General features: G+C 40.4%; 1 protein-coding gene across 1 annotated transcript in view; it reads left to right on the top strand.

The window, feature by feature from the left end:
* MYH15 (myosin heavy chain 15) overlaps nt 1-14,119 on the top strand; it is a 147,953-nt gene that overhangs the window by 39,944 nt on the left and 93,890 nt on the right. The window contains exons 13-16 of the mRNA XM_045501924.1: nt 3,055-3,204; nt 4,081-4,251; nt 11,639-11,815; nt 12,889-13,021. Coding sequence (XP_045357880.1) covers nt 3,055-3,204; nt 4,081-4,251; nt 11,639-11,815; nt 12,889-13,021 — 631 coding nt within the window. The remainder of the gene's footprint in view (nt 1-3,054; nt 3,205-4,080; nt 4,252-11,638; nt 11,816-12,888; nt 13,022-14,119) is intronic.

The following is a 14,119-nucleotide window of genomic DNA, read 5'->3' as shown; positions in this document are numbered from 1 at the left end:
AATGAGCCCAGAGGAGCACTGAAATCAAACCTTCTGCTCTTTAATACCGTGTTCTCAGGAACTGAGTTACCACCAGCCTTCACTATAATAGAACCAGTGAAGCAAGCTAATGTATTATTATCCAACATTAAAAGAAAAAAAAAAAAAACACTCCTCATCTTCCGTCCTCTCTCTGTTTCTCTTTCTCTTGCTCCTGGAGAGAGAGTAGAGAAAGCACCCTGTAAGGCTTTTCTTTTCTTAGGGATTTTACTGACTTTATAGAGACAATTGCCACTGCTAAGAATAGAGATGTATATGTTCTGTTGATGACAATTGCAAAAGATGGCAAAAATTCTTGCAGTGTTAACACTTACAAAATTTGCTTCCAGCTCTGATGCTGACTAACTCTGGGACCTTGGTCAAATATCTTCACCTCTCTGCGCACCCAGAAAAGAGGCTGAATCCCTCTGTGTCTCAGGGGAGGGGTGACTGGCATCTGAATGGGATGGTCCTTCAGATGTGAGCATGTCTGACACATGGTAGGGGTTTTGCATTCCGGCTTCCAGGTGCTGAATGCCAGTAGCACAGTCATGACGGCAGCTGAAAAATGCCCTCTCAAGTTTCAAATGCGTTCTTTCTTCAGGGGCAGGTACCATCCCAAATCGAGAGCCACCACACATGATTATTCAGAACTAAGGTCCTTCAGATCTAGTATTTTATGATTCCATGAGAGTTCTAACTATACCTCTTAGAAATAAGTTGTTTTGATTTTATATTTTAATTTATTAAACAATTTTTTTAACATTTATTTTTGAGAGAGAGACAGAGAGACAGAGCACGAGTGGGGGAGGGGCAGAGAGGAAAAGACACAGAATCGCAAGCAGGCTCCAGGCTCTGAGCTGTCAGCACAGAGCCCCACACAGGGCTCGAACTCACAGACTGTAAGATCATGACCTGAGCTGAAGTCGGACACTTAACCGAGTGAGCCACGCAGGCACTGCAATTGTTTTAATTTTTAAGAGTTTAATAATGATTTAAAAATCACAATAATCAGTAACTACTGACTATGTGCTGAGTGCTTTGTATGGATATCCCATTCAATTGAACAGCAAGCCTGCAAAATTGATCTTATTTATATTTCCCTTTTTATAGTCAAAGATGGTGAACCTTACCAAAATTAACTCTTCAAGGTAATATAGCTAGTAAATCCTGGAGTGAAGATGAGGAAGTAGTAAGAGTGGAAAGGAAACAGGAGAGTGGGAACCAACATTTATTGGATAGCAAATGCCAAATGTTGTGTTACATACATTTACATTCTCCGTCTCATTGAGTCTCTCCCAACAACTCTGGCAGATGCGTATTTTAATATTAATAAGTTAATGTTAAATTAATAAATTAATAAAAATCATATTTTAATATTTAAAAAGGCAGGGATCAAAGTGGCCACAAATGTGGCTATTTGACTCCATTTCTTTTTGGTAGTTTTTGTTCTATCCTGTGATACTGCTCCTCAGTGATCAAAGTCTTCTGCGAGGTTATTTGAAAAAGAGCTAAGGAATGAGTTCATGTAGTCCCTGAAAAGTGGAAGTGTAGGTCCTGCTGTGTAATTCCTCTTTATTGGATAGAAAAGGATGAAAATGATTAATTATTGAGCAGTATCTTGGCTTATTGGTTTCATTGAGCAGACGCCATATCGTCTAATTCCTCCCTCGACTACATCTTCAGGCTTTCTTCCTGTTTCTTCACTACTCTCCACCCTGGCCAGTTTCTCTCCCACTCCCATTTCTGAACATTTAGGGAATTAAAAAGGGGTGAGCAAGTTCGTCATGTTCTTTTTAAAGTTTCAATGCGACTGCTGTAGACAGAGAGTGATTTCCTCAGTGCTCCAGAGGATAAAACCCTTCTTGGTGCTTTATCTGTGCGGGTGTGCTCTTGACGCCAATAATAAAAAACAGTGATGCCATCCGGCTTATGGATCACTGTGGAAATGACCCAAGATAACTGATCAGAGAGTGGGTGGCTCATAACTAAATCACCACAAGACACCAACAGGCTCCTGCTGCGTGCTCTCTCCTGGGCAGCTGAAGGATGGATGGGCTAGGCCTATTTTAAATGTTAAGTGCTCGGAGCCCATTCTGCTTCCAGGCCTGGAGACCGTCCGGCTGAAATTCACTCCTACCTGGGGTCTATCAGAAACCTGTTACTATCGCAGCACCTTTGCATCATGGAAGTAGGATCTGCATTTACACACCATCAGTCTGCACTGAGGTTGGAGCTCTCCCCAGTAGGTTACGTTAGAGCCTTTGCCACACACCTCCAGGGAGGGGAAATGCAGCCTGAGTTTTCCAGTAGGAGAGCCTGAGTCAGATTGACGCGCTAAATCGCCATTCTCCCTACAGGGAGTTGAGAGCAACCCTGGGAACTGATAGAATAAAGAATGTGGAAGCTGAGCCTAGAAAGAACCTTCAAGAACATTATTCAGGGGAAGATACTGGAGTTCAGAGAGAGTAGGTCACTTGCCAAAGGCTACAAAATTTCTTAACAGCAGCAGCAGGTAAGGGCTAGGCATTCCAGACTCCTAACCTACTCTACCAGTGTTTTCCAAACTTTATGGTGCACAGGGGTCAGTGGAGGATTGCGTTAGAGTACCAGTTCAGATTCATAGGTCTGAGACCAGATGCAGAGTTGCTGAGAGCTGGCATCTTTAACATGCTTCCGGGTGGTGCTGATGCTGCAGGTCTTAGGGCCACACTTCAAATAGCAAGGCTTTCAAATGCATTACCACTCTACCCCCTGGGGAGTTGGTCCTTTGCTAATAGAAACATTTCTCTCACAGGAATGCCTGGTAAGGAGGCACTAGGCTGGCTTGCCTCTGTTTCCTCCCCCTTGCTTCCTTCTCCCTTTCTTCTCATTGTATTAAATTTCTCCTCCTGTGTCATCTCAGCGGCACGCTAGAACCACAGAAAGTCAATAAATAGATCCCAATTTTGCTAGAAGGTGGCTGCTGATAGAAAATGCCCAGGATTAAAATGGACACTGCTGGCAGATGTGGAGTTCTTTCAATGTGCTTTCCAGGTGATCTATGCTGTTGGTGCCCTGTCCAAGTCAATATATGAAAGGATGTTTAAGTGGCTGGTGGCACGGATCAACAGGGTGCTGGATGCCAGGCTGTCAAGGCAATTCTTCATTGGCATTCTTGACATCACTGGTTTTGAAATCCTTGATGTAAGTATATCTGGTTAAAATGAAGCCAATGCGTATTTATGAGGAGGTTAGAAAATGTGAATTGAACATCAGAAAATGGAGTCAAAGCATGATGAGTTTCATTCTCTGAAAACTTGAGAGCCACTCTGGTTGGAGAAGAGCTATTTTTAATATTAATAAATAACAATGGTTATAATTAGTAGTATTAAAAATTCAGCCTTAAATAAAGGTAACTAGAAATAGAAGAGCCTTTTACGATTTTAAATTTTGATATCATTGTGTGTCATCTTATTGTCATAATGTTTAGTTTGCAGGTGTATTTTAAGGAGGTAAGGATTTAATTGAGGATTTGTTACTTACTGGGTCTATTGCCATCATCTGATTGCGGTTATGATATTCTCTGTACATTTTTCCAAGTGGACCTCAATTTTATTTTATTTTATTTTATTTTATTTTATTTTATTTTATTTTATTTTATTTTATTTATTTATTTTTTTTCAACGTTTTTTATTTATTTTTGGGACAGAGAGAGACAGAGCATGAACGGGGGAGGGGCAGAGAGAGAGGGAGACACAGAATCGGAAACAGGCTCCAGGCTCTGAGCCATCAGCCCAGAGCCTGACGCGGGGCTCAGACTCACGGACCGCGAGATCGTGACCTGGCTGAAGTCGGACGCTTAACCGACTGCGCCACCCAGGCGCCCCTTTATTTTATTTTTTTATTGAGGTATATTAGACAATTAAAAAACATATGTTTAAGGCATACAACGTGGTGATGCGGCACACATGTGCATTGTGAAATAAAGTCAAGTTAATTAACATAGCCATCACCTGGGATAGTTACCATTTGTTCAATTTTTCTTTTATCTCTTCTTCTCACCTAATCACATCTTCGAAGTATAACAGCCTGGAGCAACTTTGCATTAATTTTACCAATGAAAAATTACAACAGCTCTTTAATCAGCACATGTTTGTTCTGGAGCAAGAGGAATACAGGAAAGAAGGCATTGGCTGGGTGTCCTTCGACTTCGGTCTGGATTTACAAGCCTGCATAGATCTCGTTGAGAAGGTAATGCATGTTTTTCTCCTCGTTCATTTTCATTTAAGGAGAATGGTCCCTGTTTGCCGTATCGATCCATATCAGGACTCGGGCTCTGTCAGAGGATGGGAAGAAGGGCAGGAGAGCTCTGCGCAGTTTCTCTTAATGGGCTTTGTGTGCAGCACCCGTGGCAACCTAACTCAACCCTCGTGTCAGTTGCCCTCCTCCATCATCTCCCGCGCAGATTGTCGGGACGCATTTGCTGCTTATGCATGGCCTCCACTGTTAATGCGTGAGCAAACTTGTCGAGATTAAAAATGGTCATGCTCTTGACTGGAAAAACACAGAGCTGAAAATATGAGCACTGTAGGGCCTGGCTGATTAATATAAGGTGAATGAGTAAACCCAAAGCAGCTTAACGAAATTTGGCAAATTAGCATGCAAACAAACAACTGTCATAAATCCTCAAGGCCACTACCTTGCAGGATGTAGTTTGTTCATTTAATTGGACAAGTACCAGTTAGTTTAAGTAATTTATGACAATACTTCATGGCTTATTAGTAAATTAGCTGCAGTGTATGGTTTCTGAATTCAGTGATGTTCCCATACTCTGAAATCTTTCCATGTGCTCTGGGAAAGATTAACTGAGTTTGCCTGGGGAATTAAGTATAAAGTTTTCGGTGGCTTTGTCCGTGGCAGCATGCGTGGCGGCATGTCTTGCTATGACCGTGGATTGCAGTGAGTTCTGGAGCCAGGTCTGGGAAGGCCAAGGCCTACTGCTTTCAGTGTTCTGCACGCTCTCTTTAGCTAAGCTGTTGGCATCTGATTCTCAACGACCCTGTCAGGAAGGAGATAGGGTGACTGACCTCTCACTGTCTTTGTGGGCCTCAGGTTTTATCGACCAGTGTCCCATCAACCTTATTTATTAGGCTTTAGATGAAACTACATCTTCCTTGAAAATAACCATTATTCCTAACAGGAATGGATGTCACATTGATTTTGTTTATTTTATAACCAGTGAACTTCGTCAGGGGAGGACAGGCTGATTAAAAAAATAATAACAATGATAATGACCCGACCTCTGAGCTGATCAAAATAATAATAATAATAATAATAATAATAGCCCACCCATGATGTAGTAAATGTTTGCTGGCGCTATTAAAGCTGTTTTCTGATTTCACTTCTGATGAGAAATGAAACTAAAGAACTGGACCTCCTCAGAGGGATAGATTCAGCTTTTGGCAATTGTCACCTGTAATATCTACTTACTCTGATTATGGCGAGATAACCACTTTCAGGCAGGAATGCGGGACATAGACATTATTCAGGTCTGGTTAGGTCTGTGAACATTACTGATTTTTTAGTTGATATGAAGCTCATTGTCTCATTTATTCCGGTCTCAGTTATTCTAAATAACACACTAGCAACATGGATGTAATTTCCTGTTGCATTTTCTACTGATACAATAAGATGAGAAAAAAAAAAAACAAACCCTGACCGGATGATAGAAGGAAAAGATAAGTCTTTGGCTTCCTACGAATGATTTCAAAGGTATTCAGGTCAGGCAAATGAGGAATACGAAAATCTTTCTTGAAATTATTCTATGTTTTGAAAAGACCCATTGAGCTGGTTCAGGCTACGTGAAGAAAATTTGTTGTAAATATTAATGTTTTACCAAACTTCTTGAAATAGAATAAATCGTGAGAAGTTTTCAAAATTCAAGAGAACTGAGATAAATCAACATGTACAAAATATCTTACAGCATGCATCTGTGTGTGCATAAAAGGAAGGGGGATTTTCAGACTTAAAAGTTTCAAATTTTTGTGTTTACCAAAAAGTTTGTCAAACTAAAAAGAATGTATTTCAACCCCATCTTTAATTGTTAACTTGGTCACCAAGCATACAGTGACCTCCTCTGTGTGTGTGTGTGTGTGTGTGTGTGTGTATGCAGTGAACAAATATATACAGTGAACAAATCTATTATAGGATTAGCTCACATTTCTTTTATTACCTGAAATATTCTAGTGTGTTTAGAACTAAAACATCAATAATTTTCATATTAAAGTATTAACATATATGACTACATATTATTTATGGTTTTGCATAGGTATTGGTAAACAGATTCTATTATTTTTAAGACAAATACATCCAAAATTATACATTTAAAATCTTCTTGCCCCTAGATTGTAGTCACCTTGAGAGACTACATCCATTTTCCAATAATTCAGCCCTTTTGCAAAAAGTTCCTCATAGGATTGGGATTTGAATAAGGTTTTAGAATATAACCAGCTGTGAGAGAAAATTAGCTGCAGTACTGATCATTGTACCTGTTTGTAAGTCCAAGCTGTATTACCTAGCTTGGTCATGTTTGTTTTTGTTTTTCTTGTTTTTTTCTTTTTTTAATCTTATTTGTTTCACTGGGCCTGAATAAATTTTTGTTGTTTCTCTACAGTGATTACAGTGATACAGTTTCTAAAGTATTTTTTTTTCAACGTTTATTTATTTTTGGGACAGAGAGAGACAGAGCATGAACGGGGGAGGGGCAGAGAGAGAGGGAGACACAGAATCGGAAACAGGCTCCAGGCTCTGAGCCATCAGCCCAGAGCCCGACGCGGGGCTCGAACTCACGGACCGCGAGATCGTGACCTGGCTGAAGTCGGACGCTTAACCGACTGCGCCACCCAGGCGCCCCTCTAAAGTATTTTAAATCCTGGTTGCATCTTGGCAATATGTGTTGTTGCCTCCCAAGTGGGATTCTTTGGGTATGCTAAGTCTGATTTTATTATTATAGAATGAATCACATTAATATCTAGCTATCTTTTGTACACCCATGAGTATTTCCTTGAAACACGTAACTCTAAGCTCTCTGTTACAACTCTTTCTGCCTGGCTACTGCCCACAGCAAAGCAGTCCAGATCCCAGAGCTCAAATCTGGATGTTTTAGTGTTTACCTGTCAGTCAATTATGTAACAGAAATTTGCTGGGGACCTACATTTAGTCACCTTGGAACCTACTATACTAAGGGTTGTGAGAAATGCAAACCAGAGGCATCATCCTGTCACTGAAGGAACTTAGGGTATCATCATTGGAAAGGCATCTTCCTAAGACTAAAACTTTTACTTTTTTGTTTTAATTAAACAAGTAAATTTATTTAACAACTACTTGTTTTGATCACTTCCTTGTTACCTTGCTGGTGAGGGAGGGATTGCTGCCCTGGGTTATAGAGATGGCTGAACATAGGACACCTGACCCTGGACAGGTGAGTTTGACAATAGCTTACTGATCACATACACTCAGCCTGAAGGGGAAGGACACTGCATGCCAGGCAGGGTTACACAGTGGTTGCACTATTGACAGAGTGAATAAGAGGGGCTGTGGGAGGCAGGCTTTATAGTAATAATAGGGTGCGGTGACTATCACTTCTCAAGGGAGGATGCAATTGGCTTGTTTGAATAATTCCAAGGGCTGGCAGGGATCTGAAACCCACCACTCAAGGATAAGTAGGCACTGTGTCTAGTCCCATGATTAGGACAGTAGTTTGGCTAGTGGACCTCACTCACAGAGCAAAATGGAGAGGGGAACTTGCGATTAAGTCATCTGAGGCCCTCCCAGGCACACATATCAGGGCACACATGATGTTGGTCCTTAATTTCAGGCCCAATACCACACTACTGTAGAGAAGACTTTGAAGTAAGTGCTGTGGAAAACTTAAGCACTTGTTATAAGTAGCACTTGCCCTTAGGAAGTGTGCAGTCAAGCAGGAGATTTGTAAGTCTAATCAGTGTGAAAATATGTCTCAGTATAAATGCAGGAAAGGCACAAAGGCCCACAGAACTCCGAAGCACAGGAGTCCCCTCTGCCTGTGGGAATCTTGGAAGGCCAGGTAGGAAAGGGTATAAAATCTCAGCTGAATCTTAAGAAATGATTGTGATTTGGGGCACCTGGGTGGCTCAGTCTGTTGAGCATCTGACTTCGGCTCAGGTCATGATCTCACGGTTCGTGGGTTCGAGCCCCGCATTGGGCTTCGTGCTGACAGCTCAGAGCCTGGAGCTTGCTTCCGATTCTGTGTCTCCCTTTCTCTCTGCTCCCCTGCTCACACTCTGTCTCTCTCCCTCTCTCAAAAATAAGTAAACATTAAAAAAATTTTTTAATAAAAAAAAAGAAATGATTATGATTTTAGCAGGTGAAGAGAGGAGGACAGTGAGCAGGTAAGGGACTAGCAAGACCAAAGGTAGAGAGGTAACTAAACAAAGGCCACATTCTGAAATTTTCAGTAGTCTAGTAGAGCACAGAACACACAGAAGGAAGTAGCTGGAAGAAAAAAAAGGAGGGTCAGCTTGTGAAGAGACTTGAAGTAATTTATACCTTATTTTTTGGCAGCGGGGAGCCAGAGAGGGCTTCTGCGCTGGGAACAGAGCAGTCAGAGCTGCTCATGTTTGTTCTGTGGGTTTGTGTTTGATGTCTGGAATCGGAGGAAAGGCTAAGGTTAAGGCAGTTGGGGACAGCAACACAGGTGAGAAGTAAAGAGGTCCTGAATCAGGACAACAGAAATGCAAATAGCAAGTAAGTGACAGACATAAAAGGAAGGAAGACCGGATTGATAATATTTGAAGAGGGAGAGGCGAGTACACTAATGTTCGGAGTCAGGGCAACTGACTCAAACCATTTAGTGTGCAATATAGGACATGTGATGCCACAGGGCAGCACATAATTACTTTTTTCCCTGACCTATTTGGAAATTAATTTACCGGAGGGCCTCATATTTATTAGAAGTTTTACACCTCCTGAGCACTGGAAAATGGAGAAGACCCTGACGAAACAGTGTTTTTACCCCTCAGTGGTTAGGCTGTTATATTTTGAGCTATGACATGTACTTGCTTAACATAAAGCTTCCATTCATCCAAAAATGGAAGTTGGCTTTATTAGATTCCCGGCAGAATGGCAGTCCTCATGGACAGAAGGTGACTGTTTGAGATGGGGACTGTCCCGCCTTGTGAGGCATTGCCACAACCCTGCTGTTAACAGACACCATTGCAGGAGATGCTTAAATTTTTAAATGATTCAGTCCAGTTTTCACTGAGGGTTGACCACGTGCGTGGTAGGAAAATCTGTGTGCAAGATAGAATCCATGCCTCCAAAAGCTCACACCAGTGAATTGACTATTTAGTTTATCAGATTCTCCCTCCCCCTCCTCCCCCTCCTCCTCCACCTCCTCCATGTTACGTACTTTGCCAAGAACCCACAAGGTCAGTGGAGCCAGGAGCAAAATGGGTGTCAGTTTCTATTAGACTAGTTTGCTGTCACTTAGAACACTTCACATAGTTACTCACTGCATCATTCCCCACTTAGATGTTTGGGAGGAACCAAGATGTCCCAGAACTCTTCAGTACAAGAATTAGTAGTGAAATTGTTAATTACGTTTCCTGTAAAGTGCAGGTTTCAAGTCTATGAAAACATACACAAGATGTAGAAAACCATAATCTGTATATTACAACGGTAGACTCAGGTGGATCAAAAATACGATCTTTAAATATCTGATGATCCACTACCTACAAGCATTTGTATGGCTCAGGGAGAGCAATTTAGAACAAATTCTAAACTACAAACAAATTTCCTTTTAATATGTCACCCATCCAGAACCTTGTCTCGGAGTTGGTGTGTTCTCTCTCCATGAAAACATTTAAGCATAAGCTAACCAGCTGTTTAGAAAGAAATTATGAAGGGAATTCAAGGAACTTTTAGGTGGGTTAGACCAGACTTTTAATGTCTTTCCCAAACCTGAGAGTCTATGCTTCTTAGGTACAAAGTATTGGTAGGAAATCATGCAATCTATGCCTGTTGGGCCCCGGGGTCACGTTCTGTCTCAGCATTCTTATGACATCTTCTGCATACCTTTGTTTTGTCTGCTTTCTTGTACTCACATGCATATATTTTGTCTTCTTGGTGAGATGCTCTGGAGCCACAACCCACGAATAACCCAAAACGTCTGGTACAGTGAGTTATTCATAGAAGGCACTGCAAAAATATTTTTGGAGTAGACTAACGAATATACAAATACACTAATAGATATGCAAATATGAGAATCCTTGATTTTCCTTCCAAAACCTGCTTTTCTCTATATGTATGTACCTTATTTTGGTTCATGGCAGCATCCATTGCCCATTTTCTCAAGCCAAAAACCTGGTCATCGTTCTCTTTCTATCAAACCCCACGTTCTATCCACCAGCAGCAGACCTTGCTCTGCTTTTGAGCTATGTCATATTTCAATGACTTCTGACCACCTCTAACACTATCACTAATCTGGACAGGGGTCAGTAAACTGTGGCCTTGTGGGCCAAATCTAGCCTGTGGCCTGTTTTTGTAAATAAAGTTTTAATAAAACATCGTCACACCCATTTTATTTACATGTTGCCACTTGCCTCTTTCAGGGCTAAAGTTGCTGAGTGGACGGCAGAAGTGTAATGGGGACCACGTGGCCCACGAAGTCTAACATACTTAATACCTGGCCTTTTAAAGAAAAAGTTTGCTGACAGGGGTCATCGGGTTTTCTACCACATATTCTTTTTTTTGTTGTTTTTGTTTTTGCAACCCTTTAAAAATGTAGAAACTCTTATTAGCTCACTGGGTCTCCAGTACAGGCCATGAGCAGGATTTGGGCAATAGGCTCTACTTTGCCAATGCTGTTCTAAACAAATGATCTTTTTAAAGCAAACACCAAATCACATGACTTTCTGTTAAAAATCTACAAAGACCTCCCATTACACTTAAAATCCAAATGTCTTAGTATGGCCTGGACAGCCCTTGGGATCCAATACTGCTTACCTCTCTGGCTTTATCTCATACCATATGCTCCATCTCACTACCTTAGTTCTGTCCACTCTTGCCTCTGGCAGGACCTCAAACTTGCCAAGTGTGCTCCTGCCTCAGGGCCTTTGCACTCATCATTTGTCTGCCAAGAATACTTATACACAGATCTTAGAGTTTGCTTTTCTCATTTAGGTCAGAGGGTTTTACTTGACTATCCCACTAAAATAGCTCCCAGTCAGTCCCCTAGTCATTGTTGATTTCTTTACTTTGCATGATTTCTTCAGAACACTAATGGGAAACTAAATTATTTATTCTTTGTTTACTTGACTAGTATCTTTCTACTCCATTAGAATGTAATCACTCTGAGGACAGGCACTTTGTGTATGTGGCTAATGGCTACATTGCCAGCTCCTACTGGTACCCAGCACTTGGTAGGTATTTAATAAATATTTGTTGAATGGATGATTGACTAGTTATGTATAGTGAATATTCTTTCCCTTTGTCAAGTGATTAGGTTCCTGGAATAAGAATTTACATGAGTTCCCACCCCCTTTGAAGATACTGTTTCCTGGTGTTTTCTACATCTGCTGTTCATATGTATCTCCAACAGCCAATGGGCATCTTTTCCATCCTTGAAGAGGAATGTATGTTTCCTCAGGCTACAGATGTGACTTTCAAGACCAAACTTTTTGACAACCATTTTGGGAAGTCGGTTCATTTTCAGAAGCCCAAGCCTGATAATAAGAGATATGAAGCTCACTTTGAACTTGTCCATTATGCAGGAGTGGTAAGTTACTTCTAGACCCTCAGCCCTGAATTTTCCTGACTCAGGCTCAAATGCATTCAGTCAAAATCCCTAGATAATATATAAGTAAAATTTAGATTAAATGAAGAGATGAACAACAACAACAAAAAAATCTCCGTTCCAGAAAAAAAGTTGGTGTAGCCTTTTAGCATTTAGGAAATGAAATACCCATACTATAATAGTATTCCATGTGCACAAAGGTTAGAAATTTCAAAATAGACCCTGTCATCCCAGCTCAAAGTAAGACAGCTTCAGAAAGTCATGGCGATCATCAAAGTCATGGGTTTTTTCATATTTGTCCTTCCTTTTAACTTAACATTGTGTGAATGAGTGATTTCAACTGATCTTTTTATTGAAGTTTTTTAATTTTTTTATTCTCTCATAGAGACATATTCACTGTAAAGTAATGGCCTCCAAACTATGGCCAACAAAGGTTTCCAATGACTCTCGCTGCCTCTCCTCATTTCCCTACTGGTGTGTGTTGCCCCTTTTTTTCTGCTTTTCTGCTTATGGTCAGTGATTCCGGATGGAACAGAAAGATAATTGATGAAGGATAAAATAATACTTCAGCCTGAAAGTGACCTGCCAAGTGTACATAAATGTGCTTGTAATTGTCTTCTTTCAAATCCTTGAATATTAATTATAATGATATTTACAGTAAAATATCATTATAATTGCTAATTTTTTTGAATGTTCAGTGTGTGTCAGAGACAATTAGATTTTTTTCATCTATTCTTGCCTAGGAAGGAGAGCTGATATGAATTGTTTCTACTGGAAATACAATTTAATTCTTTCTCCCTCTCCTTCCCTAGCTGTCTCTCTCCCTTCCCTCCCCTTCGCTTCCTTTCTTTCTACAATGTAAATGGTAAAGCCTAAGAATCTCTTTGGGTTGCACAATGGAACTCCTGGAGTATTATTCAGTACTGTTACCTCAAACTAATTTAAAGTTAAAGGACCCATACAATTTATGATTTTTTTTTAAAGGAATGCACAGGTTGCTATGTTAATTTATGCACTCTCTTCTTTTGTTACCTGAACTGCATGCCTTTCCAAAGGTGCCTTATAACATTAGTGGCTGGCTTGAAAAGAACAAAGACCTTCTTAATGAAACAGTGGTGGCTGTATTTCAAAAGTCATCAAATAGACTGCTGGCAAACCTTTTTGAAAATCACATGAGTACTGACAGTGGTGAGTTGAACAATCTTCCCTAATTTTTTAGCTTTAGAATGGAAACCATAGCTGCCTCAGCACTTATAAAAATCCTTGCTTCTTTCCTGTGATATCTGTGTCTGCTCCCTGTGGTCTGAGTCATCCCCTCTTATTAGCCTTTCTGTCCTCAGGCTGGTGGTTCTTCAGGGAAATGGTGCTTTAAGAAGGATGTATTTCAAGGAAGCTGCTCTACTCTGCTTTTATCTTCTACTCAACCCAGCTGCAAAGAGGGAGCAGCAAACCATATTTTGATAAATGATTTTGGGGAAATAACAAACCTCATTAATCTATATTCCCCAAATATCTTGGATTTCTCCTTCACAGTGCTTTTATATTATAGTAATTTGGGATTATTATAAGCTTCATGAGGACAGGGATTAGGTCTGATTTATTTAATTGTAGCCTCAAGCGTGTAGCAAATGCCTGTTTAGCAGACACTCCATAAATATTTATTGGTCAACAAATAACTAATCTTGTTTAGTACTTTGTAATTTACAAAGCACTTTTATATATATTATCTTACTCAGTCCATGCCATGACACTTTCAGATACAGAGAGAGGAAAATGTCTTCTTACCTTACAGAAACAAGTACAGAAGAGTCAAGGAGAATCCCCAATTTCACAAATCTACTGTTAAAAGATAAACTAAAGCATGTTAAAATTTTTGAGCATTTATTTGAACACAAATTAATTCAAATGGGGTGTGTCAAACCCTCAGTGTTTAAGACTTTTCCACCAGCAGGAGCTCAGGGAGATATTTTATAGAGAAAACATAGAAGCAAAGTAAGGAAGTTATTGATTGGTTGTAGTTTAAAGCCTAGTTGACCGTGATTCGTTGTCCTTAGCAGTTTGATTTTAGGGCATGTACAAGCTTAGATTATGGCTTGCTAATATAGGCCACTACGGAGTCTGAGCCACATCAGTCTAATGGCCCCTTGTTTAGTTAACTTAACACTAGTAAATTCAAAGCCAAGGTAGGAAGCAGAACTTCTGCTTCCTGGCCTGGTGCCTATACCACTCTCACTGTCTTCCAGAAACAAAACAGAGAGATGTACAGGCTACATGTATTTAGGACCT

Source organism: Leopardus geoffroyi, chromosome C2 (assembly GCF_018350155.1).
Source record: "Leopardus geoffroyi isolate Oge1 chromosome C2, O.geoffroyi_Oge1_pat1.0, whole genome shotgun sequence".
Taxonomy (NCBI): domain Eukaryota; kingdom Metazoa; phylum Chordata; class Mammalia; order Carnivora; family Felidae; genus Leopardus; species Leopardus geoffroyi.
This window is presented reverse-complemented; position numbering and strand designations above follow the sequence as displayed.